Source organism: Ixodes scapularis, unplaced genomic scaffold (genome assembly GCF_016920785.2).
Source record: "Ixodes scapularis isolate PalLabHiFi unplaced genomic scaffold, ASM1692078v2 PGA_scaffold4__175_contigs__length_147842914, whole genome shotgun sequence".
NCBI lineage: Eukaryota > Metazoa > Arthropoda > Arachnida > Ixodida > Ixodidae > Ixodes > Ixodes scapularis.
In genome coordinates, this window is record NW_024609879.1 from 113791572 (window position 1) to 113815334 (window position 23763).

The following is a 23763-nucleotide window of genomic DNA, read 5'->3' on the forward strand; positions in this document are numbered from 1 at the left end:
AACCGACCCTTCAATTTTTGTTTCCTGTTATTCCATTCGCCTCACTTCATCATTGCCACAGCAGGACAGGTCATTGACACTCTAGGTGCTACTGTGTCCTTGTCCCCAGCATAGGCGCCTTTCTGGAGGCTCGTCAACGCTCGCTTTAGTGGCTTGGCATCTCGGAAAGATAAGTGAAGGTCGGCAATGGCGGCTCAATCTGGCGCGTGTTTAAATCGTCTCTATGTCCTACTAACGCCGCAATAGACTGCTCCCATAAATCTGTCACCGCGCGCTTTACATTATGGGAACCTGTGTGCCAGGAGGGCAGCGCGTACGGATTTTGCTTCCCACTGATTGACACAATACATAATGTGGCATAACGCCACGATGAGGCACATTGAGTTTTGGAACAAGTCTATTACTCTCTGAGAAAGACCTTCCTAAGCCAGTGACACTAGCCTGAGTCAAGACCATTATTTTGATTTGGTTAAAGACGAGATTCGTGCCACCCTAGCCAATGAATGCGATTTACAACGAATTTTATATTTTTATATATAGGAGTCAGGTTTAAACTCGTTTATTTGGCGGTGCCTGCTCTCACATTTTACATGAGAAAAAACTGATTAAACCCAGGGATGACTAGCTTGTTTCAAGACTTCGTTACCATATCTCTGGGCATGGCGCCGATCTAGCTTGTTCCTCCGTTAAGCTGAAACCAAAAAACTGTTAAGCGTGTTCAGGCCCGGTTGAGCTCCGTGTGAGTGTCCTCCCCTCGAAGCAAACGGAATCTCCTGAAGAGCGCAGAGCAACCCCGCTCCCCGCCGTCTTGACCACGCGCTCCAAGTGGGTCTTTCATGTTGTAGGAGACTGTTCCACCAACTCGCCCAACATTCCCCAGTATTAAATACGATCATCGGCAATGATTAGTCTTAGCTATGCCTCCTTTGTCTGTTGTTTGTGTCGCTCATTTCCATGAGTCAGAGAATCTCCGTACCGAAAAGGGCACCCACAAAAGCCAGGGAAGGAAATATCGCAAGTGCTGAGGTGGCGTCTGCTTTGCGCCTAGCCGACGTCGAGAGAGTAACTGCCAACTAGGGCACTTTCACCGCACAGGGTAGGCGGTGTAGGTGCGGACATTCAGAACGCCCTGCTATGTGGCGATGGGAGTACGGAACGGCCACGGCTGCCATGTTACAGCAAATTGTGTCCACGATGGTACATAAATTCCCTTACTCGCACTGAGCACTAATTTGCGTTTATACTACGCGAGTTAGATTTACTCCTTCATATCGTTTTAACCTGGCAGTAACTTTAAGCATAAAGCAGAACGAAAATTCACTCCAGGTAGATATATTCTTCAATTATTACATTAAAACCATCACCGTCCACCAAACTCAAGATTGGGGGTTTTTATTTGCAAAACCAACGAAGGATGCCCGGCAAAAGGTGGTGCACAAAAGCACCCGATGTCAAAAACCCCGTGCTAAATGCCCCGCGGAAAACGCCCCGACCTCTTTTTTCCCTTTTGCAAAAGCCTCAGTTTCAAAAGACCATAACGCAAGTCGCCCGTGTCAGGTGGCCGGGTCCTCAATCTGACCGCAGAGCATTCTACAGTAAGTGTGCACGCGACGTTGTGTCACGTAATCGTACAGTGCCCGGGCCTCAAGTAAGGAATAAGTGGATAAAGCCTCTCGTTTTTCAGGCGTCCGCTAAACGTATTCACGTCTTGCGACATTAGAAAAAAACATAAGCAGAAAATATTAGTCACATGGCAAAACATTTGAAGTGAAGGCTTTTATCGATAGGAATTGAACGAAAGCTTTCGTCGACTTTGGAAGCACGCGCAGATTCACAGATCCGACCAAGTGGGTATTGTCAAAAGTGTTAACCTACAGCTCATGGCGCCATAATTATCACAGCACCAAACACCAGTTACATTCTTCTTACGTCGTTTTAAAAAGAAAGATTTGCATCCATCCAGGTAGATAAAATGTAATTCTGCGTGTGAGCTCCCCTTTGCTGTAGTGCACTGCTGGTGATTCAGATTTATGCAATCGGCTACTTGTACAGCCTCCAGAATTTTTTTAACAATATGAACTTTTATCAAACCGTTACCGATTTACCGTTACCGTGGGCCCGACTGCGCACGCGCGACGACGTACCGTTCAAATCCGGCAAGCATTTATTGTAGCATACTGGTCACTCGTATTGTAGTATCGGAGCTTCACTGAAGGATACGCTGGAGACAGTTTGTTGACGGCACTAAAATACTCTATAACAATGGTGGCGCAATAAATTTCAATAATAATGAAACAAAGCCGTTCGTGGATAACACTAAGGACTGGAATGAACTGGTTCCCGATACTCAGAGACAGCGTCTCTTGGCAGTGCAGTCAAAGCTACGGGCGTAATTGTGCTCGCGCACCCATGGGCACCGATCACATCTATACGCTGCCCTCTAATTCATCTGATATGCCATGAAAAGCTGCCCCCGAGTGGGAAGCACCAGTATCGTGCTTTTCACTGAAATAAAAAATGAAATCAGCTTGGCTTTCTGTAGTAACTGAGGTTAAGGCTGCCCTAGTTACACGGGCAGCCTTAACCTCGCTTAAGCTCACCCTAGTCGGCCGGGGTCAGGCACAACTCTACCAAACACGAGTATATTGATCCTTTTTATCAAAAGAAAGACAAGTGTTTTGTAAAGTCATCACTAAGTATTGAAGCAGAATATATAGAAAAACATTTTGTCTCGTTTACAGGTCTTGCTCTCATTATGGTGCACAGAACGAACATTATAGTCGCGGTAAAAGGCGAAGAGCGCAGTGAAGCTCCGCCTACACCGCCTCCTTTCTCCTCTTGAAAGCAAAAGAGTGCTTACGCTGCTCTTTGGGCAATAAACAACAAAACGCTCACTCCAGTAGTCACAGCCAAAGTAGCCAAAGCGCAGCGGAAAACAACAGGCGCGCGATCAATGCACTGGCTATAAAATGCTTTAAAATTCAAAAGCTCTCATGTGTCGCCAACGTTTGCAGTGGTGGTGCGTGGACGTCGCCATGTTGAACAAAGGGCCGCGCTATCACGATCAGGTGACCGCGGTACCGCGTTTCAGACTCGTGACGTCGTTACGAGTCGCACATTCGCAGTCGGGCTTACGGTACCGGTAGTACGATAACGGTTTGCTAAGAGTCCTTAACGTCGCGCGAACACCGACCGACCGGTAGATCAGCGCCTTATCGAGGCGTGACAGTAATTTAACCCGGGGTATTTTTAAACCTGGGGCTAAAAACACGGGGCTTTTGTGACAGGAATTTGAAAGTGGGGCAATCGTGCTACACCCGTCTGGCACACCCTCCACCGCCATAAAATTTACCGCCCGGCTGTACCGCATACTACGTTCGAACGAATCTACGGAAAGAAGACCAAGTTTCGCTCAAAATTCACCTAACTTCGCCAAGACGTCAAATAGCTGCCACAGTCGGCGCCTTGGGAATCATCTAAAGGCTGGGGATTAAACGCTCAAGGTATGTAGTACGAAAAAGACAGCAGCTTACTCGGCCTGCGGCGTCCCGTCCGCCATCTTGTTTGCGATGCGCGACGAGAGCAACCAAAGTCCGACGGACTCGTTCGGTTCGCAGACGTATCCCGGTTCCTCGTTCAGATAACCGCGGCATTCTCGCAGCAGGGTGCCGTCGCCCATGGCAACGTGATAATCGTATCCGTTGGAACTGGCATCACACAACTATGAAAAGATTAAAGCTGAATCAAATTGCGAAGAGAGCGTTCGAAAAGGAGCGCGATTTATGACATTTTTTTTTTTTTCTTCGTGTGTTTTTGAGCGGGCTTTGACCATGCACAGATTGAAAAGTGGGGAATGGGGGGGGGGGGGGGGGGGGGGGGGGGTGCGGGTGCGGGACGCGAGTGCTCCCCTAAGCTCTTCGACGTCCCGTTCCTAATGGAAAGAACGCCATACAACAGCAGTTTTAAAAAGAAATGTAGGAATGTTTAGTTTTTGGTGACATGGCAGAAATTAGGTAAACAAAACAAATTTGTGCAACGCTTGGCCCGTCACGTCATCTTTTTACAGACCTCCCCCACCACGCCCCTAATCTTACATGCCACCATCACTCTGCTGTTGCGCCAATAAGAAGTCTTTTGTTAGCAGACGGAGGTCCAAGGTTGGGTAATCTGCGTCGTTACTTTGTATTATTTACTCAGGTAAGTTCATCCTTCGAAAGGAACAATCTTTGGTACCCTTTTCAAAAAGTCTAAGCACGCTATGTTCAGCCGAGGTCACACTGATTATACATCATAGAAAACACAGTCTGCATACAAATTCGAACGCGAGTCACCGCGATATCAGTACTTCGAATGCCGCATGGCAATTAATGAGTTCAGGGAGAAACTTTTGGCACGGGGCATTCGGACCACGGATATTGCGTCGACTTGTGTTTGCAGACTGTCGTTTGTATGGTGTATGAGAAGTGTGACCCCGGCTTTAGACCACCGATTTATCCGGTGCCATTAAAGGGCTAAAGATTTCTTTGACTCATTTTGTATAACCAACCTGTCACACTACAAGCGTAGTGTGACAGGCCGGCTCGTTTGACGGATTTGGTGAAACCTCGGCGATACCTCCACTGCACGTTAGTAATTAAGCTAAAAAAACACCGCTTACGCTTTGTTTCATATTAAATGGCCACCAAAAAAAAAAGGGGATTTAAGGGGCAAAAAATGGGACATGTCATTTTTAAAACAATTTTTCCACGAAAAAAAGATTTTTCGCTCAATATTTTTTCTCTTGGACGCAATTTAGGTGCAGAAGGAGGAGGTCGCAGCCCAATAATCCCTGCCTCGTGCTTACAAATTACTTGTATCTCTGATTGGCTGGAGCGATGATTGACGTGTGAAAGGTTGGTTGTAAATTTGTATCTCCGTGCCGTAATGGTATTTTATTCGACTCTTCTTTAATGCTTGAGAAGCAAATAATCAAGATAGAGACATTGTTCTTTTCAAATGTATTTTGAGATTACTTCTCCAGCTTTTGTTTGGAACGTTAACAAACGTGACTGCCGGCGTCTGCAGAGGGCTGTACGAGCGAAGCTCGCTGAGCTCGTCGATTTTTATGAGTGCGAGTGGTTTTAAGTTCACGGAGCTGTTTAGAGGAAGATCTCCTCAACCGACGTAGTTTGCAACAAACGACTGCCGCAAGTTCAAGTGCTACGGATGCTTGTTTTCGTAGCGGGAGTTGTCTAAGCCTAGCGTCCCAGATCAACAACTTGCATCTGTCTGGCTTGATTTCTCTCTTCAACCGTGATGATGATAAATGAAGATGTGTTTAGAAAATTTTATTTACAACAGTGGTGTCATGCCCAGAACAAAGCCAAAACCCGAAAACGCGCTATGTACAGTATATACAGGCTTTCAAGCTAGCCAACCCCGTGCCTAAGGCCCGGGCACGCACCCGCCGCTCGGCAAAGCGCCCGTCCGCGCAATCACTCGCGCAAAGAGGCCCCCCAACCGGCACCGCACTCGCACGTCCCGCCCCTGCGACGCCTCAAAGACAGGGCCGCATTGGTTCCCGTAAAAACGGCCCCGCTACTCTGGGTATTGAGCAACCGTTGTGATTTTAACCATGGTTCAATACCGAGAAGATACCTACCTTCACGGGTGAGAATTTTCGAGCACTTTGGCTAGAGGCAATCGGGCGTTAGTTTGTTTATGTTGCAGTCATTTCCCATCGGAAAGCAAGTAGATCTCAAGTTTTGCAGCGCACCTGGCCTACCAAAGTGAATAATTTTACGTTGGGTTTTAAATGTGCGTCATGACGTTTACCCACCTTGCTCAAGAATGCAATGCAAGAAAAACACACACACACACACACACAAGAACAATAAAGCTGGAAGGACTGCATATTTACTTTGTTGTTGTTTTTAGTCCTTTCGGTTGCTTATTACTGCACATCGATAGACGCTGACATACGCTTGTATCTGGAGCGCAAGTTCGTCTACTAGTTGCACAGGGGTTGCGATGATGTCAGAACGCCGAGCTTTTATTGGCTGTTTGAAACAATTGTGGATAGACCTCAAGGCATCTAGCATTGAGGTCCACCCGCTATCCTCCCTTTGAAAGCCAATCAGAGCTCCAGCGTCGTTCTGACCTCACCGCAACACCTGCGCAAGAAGCAGGCGACTTGCTCTCCACATTGAATCTTGGCTCGTGCACGATGAAACGCTAGAACGGCGCTTTCGTGGTCGAGTCTTCTGGGAGTTGCAGAAGTCTTTTAGACGGGGGCGGAATAACAGACGGATGGAGGCCAAAACGCACGCCGAAGCTCAGCTTTCGTGTCCGCGTATTACGGGCATTGCAGACGACGATAGACGGTGGTGAAATAGCAAACGATGCTGGAGGCCGCCGCGCGTCTGCTCACACGACTAGCGGGCAGTATCCGACGCCAGAGCAGACGAATCGGATGTCCCGAAGGGGAGACACTAGGCTTGTAAACGTTGTGAGAGTGCTCGGTCAAAAAGCATGGTCTGTCCAGTAGTAATGTGTGGGGTCACTGATTTGTGGGCAGGACTTAGAGCGGCCGCCATGACTTGCATGACCTCGACCTAGATTGCGTCTAATAATGCAAATATTTCGCGAAAAACATTCTTCATGGCAAAATTATTAAAAACAAATAGAAGACCAAAATAAGCTTGAAAAATGTTTTTTCATTGCACTGTTTTTTTTATTGCACGGCTTTTCTAAACAGAACAGAGTCAGTCTAGAAAGGACCGTGAACGTAGTGTGACGTCATCACACCACGACGGAGTGCCGGCACAAATCGGACATCAGCGCTGAGTAAAAGTTCTGCTGGCACTAGTGTCGTAGGCGCTTTACCGAAGAAAAATAAAGAAATACGTTATTCGGAACTTGCAAATAAACGGAACGCGTTATAAACCTAGGTTGTGCTAAAGTTGGCGAGTTTACTTTTCGTGGTCATTTTTATCTCTGAATTTAAACTTTTTACTCTTGACGTTAGAAGTATTCCTAATCTCCGTATTTCAAGAAAGGCCGGTTTCCACATCCAGTGGAACGCTGATTTTAGCGGCGAGAGGTTTTGGTGGCGCCCTCGTATGTTTACGTCTCGTGACGTCATCACCTTGCGAACTACAAGTTCAATGGTGTTTATAATGAGCATGGTGGGAGCTTGAAATCCATAGCGTTCTGAAACCAACACTGCCAACACCGACAAAATAAACGTTCTTCAATTCCTCTAATTTTCGTCGAAGAAATCCTTTGCTGACGTCATACTCCGCATCCCGCCAATAGTGGGAGGCCGATCACAGCGACGCTTTCGATCGCGCACCTCGCCAATAGCGCTGTTAGTAGTAGTAGCACGTGCCGTCGGCTACTCATCGTCTGCTATGAGGAACCATTTTGATGGTGCGATAAAAATCTGGTGAACGCTCCCGTTATCACGCGTTTAGCGCAGTCCGCGCTGTGCTTATTGGCGACGTGCGTGACTGAAAGCGTCGCTGTGGTCTGTCTTCCACGATTGACCGAATGATGACTTTGACGTCAGCAAAAGATTTCTCATTGACGGAAATAAGAGGAATGGAAGAACTTTAATTTTGGCGGTGTTGGCAGTGTTGGTTTCGGAGCGCAATGATTTCAGGCTTCAACCATGCTAACTACAAACACCATCGAACTTGTAGTTCGCAAGGTAATGACGTCACGAAAGGTAACCAAACGAGGGCGCCACCAAAACATCTTGCTGCTAATTATGTGTGAACAGGCCTTGATGTTCATGAAGAATTGTATATAATTACCCTTTCTTGTTCAAGGTTCCACCTGAATGCACGGAAAAAATAGCGCGAAATAAAAAGGTAAATACGCCAGAATTCTTATAACTTGGCACTTAGAAACACAAAAACGTTTTCAAATGTAATGGCTTTTTTTTTTTGGAGGGGGGGAGGGGGAGATATTAGTTACGTAACACCGATACCAATTCCTTGAATTCGGTAACGCAAGTTATTCATCCGTTACTGTTCATAAAAAATTTAACCTGTAAGTTACTACGTTAAAGGAAATCAAACCGTAACCGGTAACGCCTTTACAGCTAACGCGTCACCGCCAACACTGGCTGGCACACGCGTTCAACCAATGTGTCGACGGGCGCCTGGTATCAGGCTCGCACCTGATTTCCTAGTTTACGCAGTCGTAGTGTAATGACATGTCACTAAGATAATGACGTGGACAACATACTGTTGGCTAGTCGTATTCACACTACGACTTCGAGTTAATTATAAGATGAGAGAACCTATATATTTCAAGCAATATCAGAATTGCGGCACATCGAATGTGACATGCGCACCCACTTAAATTCCAAAGAAAAAAAATCGCCACATTCTTAGAATGCGTTCCACGGCCAAGCAAAAAAATATGGCGGTTTGGAGATGGCAAGGATGGGAATTGTCTATAGTTTTCTATAAAAATCTAATGCCCTTAATGAGTTTCGGACAAATTCAGAACTAACCTTACGGAGTTTAAAACTTATATTTTGCAGTCACATGAAAAGAGGCAATCATGTAGTAAACGCTATGTATACCGTTGTCTTAAATAGGGTGGGATATAAAAAAAAATTCAGTAATGTTTACGGTGCTAACCCGAAGATAGCAAATTCACAAAAAAAAAAAACATCTTTAAGGTTGTCGTCACAAAAAATACTCCGGATTTCTGAACAAAATAAGAATCCGCAAGCCACGTCATGAAGCACGAAGAATGTATATATCTGGAAACTACTCATTTTATTTAACGCCTGAAAACGTGACCTTTTGAAAGCTACAAGTATAATCATAGCATTCTGGCCACTCGCATGCAGTCGACAGAATTGTTGGTGATAGAATGCTCGAAAGACAGCAGTTCGATACAGGCAAAATCGGAGACAACTGGGGGAGTGCCATTCATTCTTTGTCCACATCACGCAGGCCGTTCAGCAGCCGTTCCAAAGGACCAAGGTACGTTTCGACTCGTTCGTTGAGCGTGTCCACTCTCCTTCGGGTGACTGCTTCCCTTGAGATGCGTCCGACTTTATCTTCTAGGTTCTGGTGAGAAAGGAAAAAGAGAAGCTACGTAAACATATGTCATACTTTATCACCGCGCCATCACCAAAAGTTTCAATATTTAATTGAAATAGATTGGGTTATATAAGCTGGAAAAAAAACGGGAAAGACGACCCAAGAAAGACTTTGTGGCAGCCAAGAGTTTTTGCTTTTTGCTGAATATATTGGTCACTGTCTTGTCTGTTTGTCTTAACTATCCCTCTTTCCTTATCGTAAATTACTAACCAACACGCTCAACCATCTACGCGACCCGGTGTATGTGTGTGTGTTTGTGTATGTGTGAATGAGAGCAAAGGGGAGGGGGTGGGGCCAGGGAGCGATCTGGAATTGAACGCGAAAAAGCAACCGAGTATATTCAGGGCGAATTATTCTAACACAATCCGTCATACATAGCATAACTTCATACTACCATTGTGTCTGTGCATATATAGCTTTTATCATAGTATAAAACGAATAAAAGCTGAACGGACGACGGAAGGTATATGGTATATCACCAATGAAGGGGGTATAGTTGTCTAGAGGAGATAGAGGGATAATTATCAATCGGCTCTTAAGTTAATGTACCATGTGTGTAGAAGAATCGTCGAAGTTCAGAGGGTGTTATGCCATATATCACCCCGGCCAATCCAACCAGGAGCGAGAGCACTCCATGGAACGGTCCCGAGTTCGTCCAGCCAAAGCAGCACCAAGGCCCCAGCGCACATGGCCCGACCAGAGAAACGAAAGAGCTCCACCTCCACCTATCTCCCCTATACTTCGTTTCTGCTGAAGTCCTATGCATAACCTATGCAAGGCGCATACGTGACGTGATCATTTGTGGATCCCTAGCCCGCCGAAAGCGGACAACATGCCGAAGCTCTTCGACAGTCGCTGCAGCGTGCAACGCGCCCGTCTTGGCGTCGCCGCCTGACAGCGTCGTGCTAGTTATGAAACGCTGCTAAGACGTTCTCAGCGATGCTGACGAGAGCTTCAGACGATTGCAAGAAGGGAACCTGGCCACGGTCATCTCTTTACTTGAGCGAGAAAGCATTCACAATCGCGAGCCAGGGAAAGGTGCCGTCACGCGCATGTGCTTTCACATGCGCGTGACGCATGTGCATGTGCTTGGCACATGTGCTTTCACGGAAGGGGCACTGGCTTTAACGCCATGCTTGCAACGGCCTGTACTCCTTAAGCTCTCATGCTGAGACTGCAGTTAAGGCTAGAAACGCAAACTAGCCCACGCGACTGGCTTTGAGATGTCCCTTTCCAGTGCAAGAGCTCGTTCTGCAGAAGAACGTTTCAAAGAACTGATCTCGCGGGCAAGCTATTCGAGGTGAGAAGCTCGCTAGGGGCAAGTCTGATTTCCACACTGCAGAGCCGTATATTGGGAGAGTTTGGCCTATGGGTGGCGCAAAGGTCGCCGCCAGCGCTGAATACTGCCCCCGTGGTTAGAGCGTAAACTATAGAAGGGCAACACAGCGTCGACCAATCAGCAGACCGCGACGTCACAGTATTGAAAACTGCATTTAAAGCGTGAAATTGAAGCGTTCTATCTCGGCGTTTCGTTTAGAGTTTGCTCTGGACCGGCTTGGTAGAACCGCATCTTAGCTGAGACCACCGTGGCTGAGATTGACTGAAAGAAAACAGTCTAAAGGCTGGAGCGCGCGTGTGTCTCGAGAGGTGTAATGATCACCGCTCAGTGCGTGCGCTGGCGTTGGCAGTGCTTTCTTCTCCCCAGTCTCAGCTCAGTCGCTGTTCCTAGCAAGTTGGCCCTGTGTCTGGGGCGCACGTTCGTTCATTCTGCCGTTGAATATGGACGTGACGAAAAGCTCGTATGCGCCAAGTTTTCAGTGACCGAGAGTTATACCTTTTCACTCTAGCAACGCGAAAACGGTTTAAATTAGTCGTGTCACACATGTATAGCTCACGACCACCTCTAAAGGCTGTTTCGAGTCCTATAATTAGCCCCAAAATGCTCGCCTATTCAAACCAATGTATGGTTAAACTCTCCCAATAAATGGCTCTGCCACATTGCGGGTAGTGCACGTGCTACCCCCGAGGTTATGTTTTAATTTTCATAGTGCATAGAAGCTTGGAATTGTACGTACTTGCACTAGGAGAGGAAATTGAAGTATCCTCACACTGGGTTGTGAACAAATTCCACCAGGCGGCGATGCCCAAACTTTTCGCCGCGAATACTCCGTTCACCCTTAAGCTGAGACTAGAAGCTCCGCCTTCAACGCGAGCTTTCTGCCCTTGCTCAAACAAGTGTGAACACGCGGGCACACGCAACCAAAGCTTCGCGGACGCCAGCCAGCCCGCGTTGAAGGCTGAGCTGCAAGTGGTGAACGGAGTATGGCGCTTGTAGCTTTGGCTTTAGTCTCAACTGTAGTGGGAACGACCCTTTATTCGGGCATTGATGGGCAATCATGTAAAGAAGTGCCCCTCACCCGAGCTGAGGACACAACGAGTGTTTTCAGATGTTTTGCTTTAGAAGATAGCACCTTACCTACCTACGTCTTTTCTTTTTTTCTTCTTCTAGGTCATAGGGATTCAAGTTTGAAGGGTGTCTTCATTTATGTCATGTTAACATTTTGATAAGACTGCTGTCTACTTTGCTTCAGCAAAGTGTTCATCATGCTGAAACCTCAAAGAGGTTGCATTAATTAGTAAATAAATTATGCTTGGGTGGCCATGGAGGGTGTGGGTGAATGCCCCGTCATAATTGTGTTTCTTAGGTGGTATCGCCTGCACCCGTCATAATTGCGTGTGGCTAAGTCATCTTCCCAACGAAGACATGAATGTAAACGTAATTTATAACGACGATTTTTGGCATAACTTGACCAACAAAAAAAAACATTTCTACAGGGTGTCATGGTGTCTATTATTTTTAGTTTCTATTTTATTGGGGTTGTGGGGATATTTATACAGTGTGTAGTTGGTCAGCTGTATTTGAGCAATTTAGCCAGTGCAGTACAACTGCTAGCCTGGGGTCTTTAACGTGCACCACGCAGTAGTGATACACGACCGCACGCCGGTACGATGCTCATCCAGATCGAAACGGGCAGGGGTGGGGCTCGAGCCCAGGATCCCTGGGTTCTGCAGCGCGAACTATCGCTCCACGCGCGTCGAGCTGGGTGTGCGCTTTATAGTTTCTATGGCAAATTCTGTGGAGTGTTTGAAGTTCCCAAGTCAAATTTTGAACCTACCTGCAGCACAGTCCTGTGGACCTTAACGTCGTCTTCAAGGTCAATGCGATATTGATCTGCCTCAAGCTGAAATTAGTTTCGTAAGCACCTTTCACCACATGCAAAGTAAGTTGTTCTTCCGAATTAAAGGAAGCTTAAAAAAAGAAGAAACATTTCAATATTATTCTACTTAAATGTGTTTGCTTGTACCTGACGGTTCTCCAGTTCTTGTATTCTTTTTACCAGCTTCGCGTTTTCATTCCTCGCTTCCTCTTGTTTAGACATCTGAAAAAACAAACAAAAAAAAACTCGTATTTATGTTTACTCAAGGACGTATTTCCTTGTTCATTCGAAGATACATAAATGTAATCATGATAAGTTGACTTTATTTCCGTGCCACTGAGACTTCAGGATAATACCAACAGGAAAAACTATGCGGATTCCATATTCCTATATTTACAACGGGATTTTACATAGCAATGTTTATGTTTACGTAACGAAGGCACAGAACAACGAAGATTGCGTTCTTCGGAAATTTGGCTTAGACTTGCAGAACTGAACTGAAGAGGGTGGGATTAAATCATCATAGACAGCATGTGAGATGACAAAAAAAAAAAAAAGAGGAGGGCTGGAGACAATTCCACAGTCTACAGCGGTGTTGTACGGAACGGCGTTCCAGGAACGCCGCCGTTCCATTTTGCAACGGTGGAACTGGAACGGAAACTCGTTACATTTCTACTGGAACGGAAAAAGGAACGGCGTTCCTTTTTCAGGGGCGAAGCTCCTTAAAAGGGAGAAATCCCGGGGATTTCTCCCCGGCACGCGCATCCCACTACGAAAACGTGGTATTCACACGAGGGAGAAATCCCGGGGATTTCTCCCCGGGCACGCGCGCATCACGACATGAAAAAGCGAGGCTTTTGCCCATCGCAAAGCCTGACGTTTTTGTCGCACGATGTGCGTGCCGTGGAGAAATCCCCGGGATTTCTCCCTCGTGTGTATACCCCTTTAGGGTCTAGCCTTGTCCGTCCGGGGTCCGTGCTCACATCCATCTTGCTGGTGCTCGTGCTCGTGAGCTCGTGCAGGGCAAAAAAAAGAAAAGATAAAAAAAATGTTTGCGCTGTCGACAGGATTCGAACCTGTGCTGGGAGACCCCAATGGATTTCTAGTCCATCGCCTTATTCACTCGGCCACGACTGCGGGACGAGTAGGGGGCTCTGTGATGTGGTAGTAACTCAAGAGCTGGGGATGTCATGGATAAAATGTTACATGTAGCCGCTCAACGCCTATACAGGAGAGGGCGCTGCGGTCAAATGCTCAAATGCGTATATAATCACGATCCATACCACACATTCTCTTTCTGACATGGATGAAAACGAACGAAAGGCACGGCATGCTGCGGCTCGCCGTCTCCGCAGGCAAGCACCACCGGAGATTCGCCCCAGTCAACATCATTCACCACGTGGAGATGCGGTCATTTTTTTTCGTCCAGTGTGGTATTTTGTGTTTTATTTCTAAGCGGAAATTCTAAAAGTATAAAAACAATATATATACGAAGAATATGATCTTGTTAAAATTTTGGTTACCTATCTTAGGGTTTATTTTGTGTTGTCCTCGCTTTGTAACAGTCGGGTGCAGGAGAGCTAATGAACACTCATTATTTTTATTTTTTTAGTGCCCAAGACTGCGGTACTAAAAGCACAAGTTTTATTCGAAGGAAAAGACACATAAAGAGGGACGATTGAATTTCGGCTACTTTCTTTGCTTCCACGAATCCTCAGACACCCAAAAATCTAAGGCAGACTACAGCCATCAATGAACTTCCACAAAGAGACCTACAGTTACAACAAGAGAACAGGTTACCTGATATGGAACACACCCTTATATCTCAAATATTGGTCACTTAAAAGATACAAAAAAAAATAATATTTATTTCTTCTTTTCTTGTCCCCCACCTTCAAACTGAACAACGAATCCAACTCTAAAAAAAAGCCCGTGCGTCTACCTTCCCGCGCAACACTCAGAGAGCCAGTCACCGCAATTTACGGGGGCAGCTTAGCGAATGACGCTGCCGAAACATATGTTCAGACCACAAAATGCGATCTGAGTTGTGTCATTAAGCAATGCCAAACGTCACTATTGCATAGCTTAATGTCACAACTCAGACTGCGTTTTTTGGCCTAAACATGTTTCGGTATCGTCATTCGCTAAGCTGCCTTTGTAAGTTGCGGTGATCGGCTATCTGAGTGTTTTGTGGCGAAGTAGACGCACGACTTTTTTTTAGAATAAACGATCACAAAGAAGGACTTGTAGTTTCCAAGTCTGACCTTTTTTTTTTTTGCAGTGGGTTTGGTGCTGGTATGTAGGAAAATCATAATATTTTAGTGGTGCGCGCAATAAAAAGGATGAGATAGGACATGTTTTCATTATATTATACCCACAAGTGATGATTTGTTAATGCGAATTTTCGCAACTGTGAGACGACCCACGGCATCGATCATTGGACCCGATCTTGAGCGTGAACCTCCGAGCGCTGTTCCGAACTGCGAGGCAGCGCTCGTGTCCAACTGCTAGGTGACTTTGCCTTCCCAAAGTTGCCCTTTTTGGCCACCAGCCGCGCTGACTAGCAGCCGACTGAAGCGCCTCCTGTTCACTGCCCTGGAGCTAAGAGTGTTTTTGTTTTTATTTTTAGGAATTAGATTTGTTTTTAAAAATCCGGAAGGATACACTAACGTGGTGCGTGCGAGGGTATTGGACGGCCAGAGATATAAAATAGTGGGCTGATCGCCACGATAAGTCGCATGATTAAATAAACGTTTTAGCTATTTTTTTATTGAATGTAAACATAGGATTCAAACTTGCTTGGCACCGTTCAGAAACTCAGCACTACGTTAAATGTACCGCTGGTTCAACAGGCACAACGCTAGCAGGGAAAAAGGCGAATGATAAGGAACCAAACGCTCGCTCCGGCGCGTCACCGCTTTGGCAGCAGTGGTTTATTAAGAAATTAAGAGAAACATGTCTTTGTTAATTAGCCGACTGATCGCGACGATAAGTAGGCGAGAAACTTGGTATCAAATTCGTACCTTCCGGAATTAAAAGAGCTCCCCGTTTAGAAGCATTCCATCCGCAGAAAAGGCATCCCATCATTGTCAAGTTTTCATCGTCCGAAGAAAAAGAGGGCATTCTTGGTTCTGCGCACAAGCTTAAGGGCTCACGCGTTGTAATTAGCGAAGATTTTCCACTTTCCGCAAGGCTTGCACGCCGTCGTCTTTTGATTTTGCCAGACCAAAGGGAACGCCTTTTCAGCTGCGTCACGATAAACTGTTTATAGATGGCAAGTGTTTTGTATTCAATGACGCTATTGGCTCGGCTACTGAAAGATGCACGTAGCAATGCCGGTGTTTTTCCCGTTGGCCCACTCACAATCAAACTGCGAATCCCCATATTATCAATTCGATATCTTCTATTAATTATATTTTCTTTACTAACATTAGAAGCCTTATCCCAAAGAGGAATTATGTGAATTCCTTGATTCAAACATGTAACGCCGACTTCGTTGTTCTTACTGAAACATGGATGAATCCCGACATATGAGATGCTGAATTGTTCCCTTCTTTTCCAAACTTTCGTGTGTACAGGTGCAACAGAATTACTAAAAACGTGCGCAAGACTGATCTAGAATTCCAGGTTTTTTTGTATTGACGTCCCGAATACCAGGCTTGTACGCATAGAGATTTCAGGTCTGAAGGATGAATGAATAACTGGGCATCAAGGAACCTACTGCGGTAATACAAATTAAAAACGTAAAAAACAGCCAAAATATTCGTTTTGCTTGTTTCATAAGAGAGATGTTGGTATATACCGTTCCCTGGACACGAAGAAAGCGTCACCCGACTAATTTTAATTAGAAAAGAGTCAAAGTAAAGGCTAGCTGGTGGAAGTCAACCATTTCGTCGTTTACCCTGAGACTGGTTTTTTTTAGAAGAGCAGAAGTAACAGAATTCTGTTACTTCTGCTCTTCTAAAAAAAAACAGTCTCAGAGTAAACGAAGAAATAGTTAATTTTAATTGTTTCCCCAAGAAACGTTTCGCAACGCGTCGGAATGTATCAACATTTTAGTATTAAATTACAAAAATCAAGTAATATATTAATAGTGAAATGACACTCCACGCTTATAGCGTCACCCCAATTATAATATCACGTATTATTCTTTCTTTCTTGTGTGCAGGAGCAGTCGAAGCCGAAGTGCCGGTACACACACATTCTATCTTAAAACATACTAAAGCAACAAAATAACACAAGCACAAAACAAAACTACTGACATTAATTAAACTGAGTGTTTTGGACATCTTTAAATTAGCTTTTACTATCGAAGATATCGACCTCCGCGCTAAGTAACACTAATTTTAATACGCAAAAGGAGAAAAGTGAACATAGGTATTGCACAAAGAACGTGGTGGTGTTGCGATTGCTCACAGGTGTAATGCCACTTATTGTACTTGTTAAACTTTTTTAGCATTTTCTATTTTCTTGATCCCTGCGTGTATACACTATAAGCATTACGCACATTTACATGACTTTTTTAACGGGATCATAAAAACTATACATTCACTTTTCGGAAAGACGAGGAGCTTAAAGACAAGTCACTTCGAAAAACAAAAAGCGATATTTTTGTTTTTTGTTTTGTACGTTGTTTTCCAGATTTTATTGTGTAACTGTTCAGTCCTTCTGCTCCAGTTTCTAGTATTGCTTTATTTTGAAGATGTGTTGTTTAAGATATAATTGCTTCAATACTCTCGTTAAATGGTTCTAGAAATGTAGAATGCTAGTTGGTTTGTCCTCATCTTCAGTATTTATTATAAAATCCCTTCGATAGATCCAATTCCTTATCTATTGTAGTTTTCAAACTAAGACATAGTTGTGGCGCACTACATTTTAAAAATTTAAACGTGCTATGCCCAAACGGTGCTCCGCGTCCAGGGTCTGGGCATGTCTTTCCACAAATCTAGTTCCCTGAACTTCTATAGCTGCGGTCGTAGAAATCAAGATTTCAAGCCGTTGTAGTTCGAGCGGCAGTACGTTAAACCAGTGCCAAGAACCCTCCTTAATTAGTTTATTTCACCTCTAATATGTCAACATATCTCAAATTACCGCTTACCTGATTTGCCGTTTGTTGAACTTTTGAAGCCTCCATGCGACCCTGATTAGTGTGCTTACACAGGTGTTCCTAAAAAATTCGAGATTTCAAATGCATGCGTTGCCAACAGTGTTATTGAGATGCTAGATTATATTGCGAGGTCATTGTCGTGGTTCGTGGTTATACTCAGCTTTGTATGAAGACTGACCGAAGGGCGGGTGAGTAATTAAGGGGACACCATGCTGTACCACTGTTCTTTTCATATTTTTTGTTAGAAAACTTTAATAGCTGTTTGGTATGTTTCGGATTCGGCCATACGGTTCATTAATCTCGTTTAAAATGCATTGTAACGTTATAAACAAGGCACATAAATGATCCAGCTGATCTACAGCAACTGCTCACGCCAATGTATCGTTTGAGTATATGTAGCCGAATATTGCAAAAATGCACAAAGTCTATGCGATGAAACGTGACTGTACTTCACAACGAGAGCTGTCCCTGGTTGCTAACCTTGGAAACTAGCTTGTGGCATCCAGCAAGGGGCGAGGAGGGAGTTTGCACTAGGAGAAACTCATCCTTTTATATGTAAGCGAGGATAATTGCGTTGTATCGCTTTGATAAGTACCACAAACAAACTGTCCAAACGCAATTGACACTTTGTATTGGCAAACAATTTTTAAGGAACTTTTTGCTTTGTTTTTGTTCACAATGTAACAGTTTAGAAAATGGAAACTCTATATTCAGCCACCTGCGAGAAGTTCGCAAGAGTAGAATAACTCATAAAATTTGAGCATTTCGCTGTTGTTTTTTTCAAATATGGCGTAATCTTTAAGTTTTGGACAACACTGACGCCACCCGCCAATCGGGCACCTAAATTCCTTGAGATCTTTTTTTTTTTTTTTTTTTGTTGACGCGCCATAGATTTACAACGGACCGTTTTTGGTATTTTCCTACCTCCAGCTCTCCAAGGGGAAGTTCCTTGTCGCACACGCCACATAGCACTTTCAGCAGTATACCATCAAGGTTGTAATCTGAGCGGAGAGCGCCAAGCTGAAAATAATTTTATTGGTTCATTAATACTATTAGTCTCAACCCAGGACTTTCTCAGCAGTGAAAAAAACCAGGGAGAAACTTTTTCTATTTTAATTATTGCCGTAAATCAAAATTCCCACATATATATCGATTAAAATGCCCGTTAACCAAATTATACTTTCAATATGACACACCTGCCAAATAGATCACACTTAAAGGGCAACTCCGGCCAAAACTCAAAATTAAATAAATTACTGGTATCGCTGTAGTGACACAAAATACGACCCCAGCCAAAATATTACGTCCGTGGGACGCCGCATTCTCAACTAACGCCGATAATAAAAATGCGACCCGCCGCGAGCCGCTGCTCTTTAGCGGGCAATCAGCGGGTTTTCGATCGCTAAAGCAACATTGGGCCGTGACGTCAGTATCGTTCTCTTTTTTTTTTCCTCCGGTCCGAGCGGTGCACGGCGTGCGCTTCTTTGAGCCGTTACCACCGCTACTTCGGGTTGTGATTGGCGTGTTTAGCCGTTGCTTTTATCTGTAGCCCGTGTAGCTTTGGTGTAGCCTTTTGTTTATTTGCTTGTGAGGACTCCAAGACTCGTTTTAGCGAGCAACTCGGTGCGCCTAAGACTGCCCAGCTGTTCCTCAAAAGATGCCGAGTGCAACTTGTAGCGCTGTGGGCTGCTCAAACAACCCGCTGCGCAACCAGGAGGTGCTTTTTCACAAGCTTTCAACGGACCGGAAATTGAAGAAGGTGTGGGTGAACGCTGTTCGACGAGTGGAGTGTGGACTTCCGCTTTTAGGCGTTTGAGGAAAAAAGAACGAAAAGACAGACGCGTACAGCCCAGCACACGTGTGTTCGGGCGTCGCGGCCCGCGCCGGAGAGCCTCAAAGCTTCGTGTCTGGGACTGACCCGAAGCGCGAAAGCGAGAGGGCCCCCAGTACTGTACGTCACTGGCAGCGCGGCGTAGAGCAACGCCGCTCCATCCACGGAGCACCGATGACAATTTAGGCCTAGCGACGAGTACGGCAGCGAACGAGTTCCCTCGTTTTCCGGCCGCTAGCTTTTGGGTATACAAGCGACGAGTACGGCATAGCGCACACACGGCAGCGGCGGCCGAGTACGGCACCGTTCGAGTTCACGGCTTTTCAAGTCGCTAGCTTTTGGGTATACGCACTAACTCTTGCTACATATGCTGGATAACTACCACGCATACAGAATTAAAACAAAATCAGCTTACTTCCTATCTTTAGACGGCTAGCGCAGCAGAGGTAGGTGCCGCTCGGCCTGCGTACTCGTTGAACGAGAACGATCCTGACGTCACGTTCACATAGCGGCTGATTTCTAGTGTTGCCGGGGCCTCGAGCGGCTAGTTTCGGTTTTGTTGGCCGCGCCCCATACAAAACTTTGAAGCGTCGATATCTTTAAAACTACGCACAATAACGAGAAAAAAAAATACATCTTGCAATTCAGGGACGCTGACTGCGCTAAAAACAGTCATAATCCCAAAATCGAAAGTATGGACCGGAGTTGCACTTTAAGAATAGATGACAAGAAAAAAGTGAGCGAATACTTACGTCTAGTGTAAGCAAAGACAGTTTGAATAAAACCAACGGTTGTTAAAAGTAAGACATTTCAAAATAACAAACAGAGCAATACGTCAAACAATGCAGACAAGAACACGATATTCCCAATTGGTTAATCTGAATAGATATTCAAGCAAATTTATTTTAAGTGCAACATGTTCCGCTCCCTAAAAGCTCGCGGAAGAAAACGCAATTTAAAATATTACTTTTACAGGAAGGGTTCTTTGTGGTGGATAAAGGCTAGAATGTTGTCTGTGGCATTTTATTTATTATCTTGTATTTATCATATTCAAATATTTCTGCTTGTAATCTACCAGAGCCCTCGGTTCACTGTTGTTAAATAACTATCGTCCCCAGGCGTTGCGTACCCTTTGCATTGTTTACTCCAAACAATTGATCACGATCACTTGCTTCTGCATTTGGTAAGATTGCTTGCAGTCAGTAAACCCGACCGCTTCTCACGCTGATGCATGCATGTAGGAAGAGCGAAGTTACACTGCATCTTTCCGACGCCTCACTAACGCCACCTCGAGCATAGGGCTGAATTTACTCTTTACTTGTATTTCAGATAGAAAATAATCGTACCATTAATAGTATGGAAGGAGAATTAATGACAACAACATTTGATGTTATTTGCCTCGTTTCGTATATCAGGTTGATTTTATAATAAGGCATTTTGCAGAATATAAATGAATAACATGATATCGTCTGAACATTAGGATTTAGCGGCTGCCTTAACCGGCAAACGCCACCAAAAATAATGGGAAAACAGCTAGACAACGTTTGTAGTTGCGATGCGTTCAAGTTTTCTATATTTTGCCATATCTGCTCAGAAAGAAACTTATGGTTCATTTTTTTTTTCATATAAACCCCAAATAATTTGCTCACCTGTCTTATTAATTTTAATTTTAAAAATTACGCTACTTCATGAAAATTAGGACGGGGAGTAAGGATTCTTGGAATGCCTTCAGAGGAAAACAATTTTGGTAAAAGTGAATAAAGCTACACAAAGGTTCTTATGTAGAAATAAAAAGTTGTTAGTCATCTTCATAAACTCGCCCTTCTCCTCTAGCTCTCGAACAAAAATCATATCTGCTTACTTGTTCAGGGGTTATGTCTATACGACATTCATCGCAATAATATCCATCGCAATCTTTTCTGCAGTGAAAACAGAGGCCATGGCGAAAGCACAGAAGGTGATAGATTCTTCTCGGAATGCAGTTGCAATGTTTACATCTTGCGTGGTCCGGCACCTGGTATGGAAATCTCAGGACACACACGCCTAGCCCGGTGAATCCCTTCACTTCACGGTAAGAAATGTTGAGCCTATAAAAAAAAACGCCGAATGTTGTATTGAGGATTACATATTTCTCAAGATACTAGGTAGCACACCGTAGCTGTTTTGGCCCTAAAAAACAGCGAAGGTGGACAGAACATGACGACAAGGAGTGGCATTTGGTAGTCTTGCATTCCGGTAATTAGTAAACACGTAGATTCAGCTGGCGTTAAAACGTGAAATTTTTTATACACCGAATGTCTCAACATACGCGAAGGCTACAAAAAAACTCACCTTCCGCGAAGGATACCAGCCGTGTTTTGATACCAATCGTCTTGCGAAAGGGCCAGTACATTGTTGAGTGAGCCTAGTTTAATCATTGTTACGCTTAATTATTTAACTCTCCGAATGTTTCCAATGGCCGTCTCATCAATTGGAAAGCCATAGAGCGCCCTGTAAAGGCCCGAGTGACACGATTTCTGTGCTTTTCTACAGCCCCAAAAGAAAGCCACTTGATCGCGAGTCGTAATTAGAAGAGGCGCGTTGTCAATTTATTTTCTGTTTGTTTTAGGCAGAAACAAAATCAGAGCTCAAAACGTACCATTTTTAACCAACTTAGTATGCTGTTTTGCAAAGCCCCCCAATCTACAACTTTCCATTTAACATCAAAATTATTTAGGATGGTATTTACAATCCTGGGCAGCACACTAGGTCAACGCAGAACTTAGACCAAGGTTGCCAATCCTGTGTGCCCAACTTGGGCCAAATAAGTTTTGCCAGCAAAATGTTAGTGCCAAAGCTATTTTCGCTTCTTTGCAGCGATATCACAGCGATTTACGGCGACAGCCATTAGTGGAACACCACGCGGTTTCGAGCCGTCGACCGTGTTCCACATGGACGCCGGCCATTTTCGGCTCCCCGCCAAAAACATTCCACGGGCCGCTGATAACCAGATAGCAAGCAAGATAACGTGCATGGTCATGCAAGATAGGCAAGAAATTACAGGAGGACACTGTAAGACTGCTTACGCGTAGGAATGCGAAAGCATTATAGTCCCGTGCGGTCGCCTCACAGTCCATTGCACGAAGCACACAACGAGCACAGATGAAGTCCGAAGCGCACCTATCGCACACGGCGCTCCAGCGGTGACATCACGCTCTCCTACTGCGCAGGCGCGGTGCCACCGCCGGCTTCACGGCTTCCGTGACGAGTCATCTGCGTTGTTATGGTTTTCTTTGTATTTTATTTCAGAGGCGCGTCCGCTTTGACCCTGAGCAGGGCGTGCTTGTTGACGTATTTTATGGCCATCTTTCGGGCACAACGCCGACGCCTTTTCGCGTAATGGGACATACAAGTCTTTCGCCTTAATAATATGCATGGTCAGTAAAACTATCCCTGCCGGGCAATCTGGCAGTGAACTGGGATAGGTTTTCATGTGACCCAGAATTAGCCAAAACATTAAGCACTTCGTATTGTCTACATCCTTGTCCATGTTTATTCGGCGCTTTTCGTTTAGCACGTGCGACTAATTGTACTGAAGTGACGTGCCAAAACACGCTCTCCTCTTACGCAGACAGCTGAAATTCTCTACTAATACACCCTTTTTGGTTCCAAAACGGTATGAAATTTTCGTCCGGTGTGTTCCTCGATTTAATACGAAACGCTTATGCGGATCTTATGGTGCGAGCTTCCACCTTTACCATGCATTCTGTCCAGCTAGTCCGAAACAGCTGCTCTGACATCACGTCTCAGCTGTCGCAGTGTTTCACCTTACGGGTTCTGTAAGTGTTTTTTATAAAGCCTTTGTTTCAACCGCCACATAATTGGAAAACTTCTATACATCAGCCAAAGATAATTGGCACACCCTCCACCAACCAGTATACCGCCATAAATTTCGCCACCAACGGGTAGCGTACACCACACTCCAACGAATATACGGAAGAAAGACCACAGGTTTGGCTAAAACTTCAGCTGACTCTGCCAACACATAAAGCAACCGCCACAGTGGGTGCGTTGTTAATCATCTACAGGCTGGGAATTAAAAGCTCAAAGTGCAGAACAGACAGCAGCTTACTCGGGCTGCAGCGTCCCGTCCGCCATCCTGTGTTGATGTTTGCGATCCACGCCGAAAGCAACGAAGTCCGACGGGCTTCTTCGGTTCGCAGACGTATCCCGGTTTTCCGTTTTGATAACCGCGGCATTCTCGCAGCTGAGCACAGTCGCCCGTGGCAACGCGATAATCATATCAGCTGGAGCTAGCGTCGCCCGACGAATGAACAAGAACAAAAATCACAAAAAGAGCATTTGAAAGGGAGCGTGACTCCTAATGTTTCGTTTTGTGTGTGTTTCTGTTTGTCAACGGGTTGTGACCAGGGGCAGTATTAGGGGAAGGGGGCGGTAACCCTTCCCCTGAGCTCGTCATACACCAGTATTTTTTGAGGAAAAAGATGTAGAATTATTTAGCTT

At 45.1% G+C, this 23763-nt stretch overlaps 2 protein-coding genes across 6 annotated transcripts in view; both read right to left on the reverse strand.

Annotated features, from left to right (window-relative positions):
* The window catches only part of LOC8037135 (TNF receptor-associated factor 5), a 51227-nt gene extending 47606 nt beyond the window's left edge, over positions 1 to 3621 (reverse strand). For 3 of the 4 annotated variants that reach the window (XM_040220951.1, XM_040220950.1, XM_040220949.1), the window contains exon 1: positions 3534 to 3621. In XM_040220951.1, the coding sequence (XP_040076885.1) occupies positions 3534 to 3559 (26 nt within the window). In that variant the 5' untranslated portion in view covers positions 3560 to 3621. The remainder of the gene's footprint in view (positions 1 to 3533) is intronic. The other variant, XM_040220952.1, reaches the window with a different exon arrangement.
* A 5132-nt stretch (positions 3622 to 8753) lies between these two features.
* Positions 8754 to 23665, reverse strand: LOC120848883. 2 transcript variants are annotated; one of them, XM_040220946.2, is made up of 7 exons: positions 23372 to 23665; positions 21122 to 21347; positions 18354 to 18449; positions 17421 to 17489; positions 12470 to 12544; positions 12281 to 12346; positions 8754 to 9071 (listed from the first exon to the last, which is right to left on the reverse strand). In XM_040220946.2, the coding sequence occupies exons 1-7, from the start codon at positions 23539 to 23541 to the stop codon at positions 8931 to 8933; spliced, it is 843 nt and encodes a 280-aa protein (XP_040076880.2). In that variant the 5' UTR covers positions 23542 to 23665; the 3' UTR covers positions 8754 to 8930. The 2 variants fall into 2 exon arrangements, with proteins under 2 accessions (XP_040076880.2, XP_040076881.2); XM_040220947.2 differs by lacking the exon at positions 8754 to 9071 and having other exon boundaries at positions 12339 to 12413.
* Positions 23666 to 23763: the final 98 nt, after the last annotated feature.

Bases quoted from the DNA above. Each gene is read 5' to 3' on its own strand.
- LOC120848883 (XM_040220946.2), bottom strand. From the start codon at position 23,541: ATGATTATCGCGTTGCCACGGGCGACTGTGCTCAGCTGCGAGAATGCC. The intron at 21,348-23,371 runs GTAAGCTGCTGT...TTTTTTTTATAG, and splicing joins GACGGGACGCTGCAGCCCGA to GCTCAACATTTCTTACCGTG. The intron at 12,545-17,420 runs GTAAGCGGTAAT...TTGTTTTTTCAG, and splicing joins TTCAACAAACGGCAAATCAG to ATGTCTAAACAAGAGGAAGC.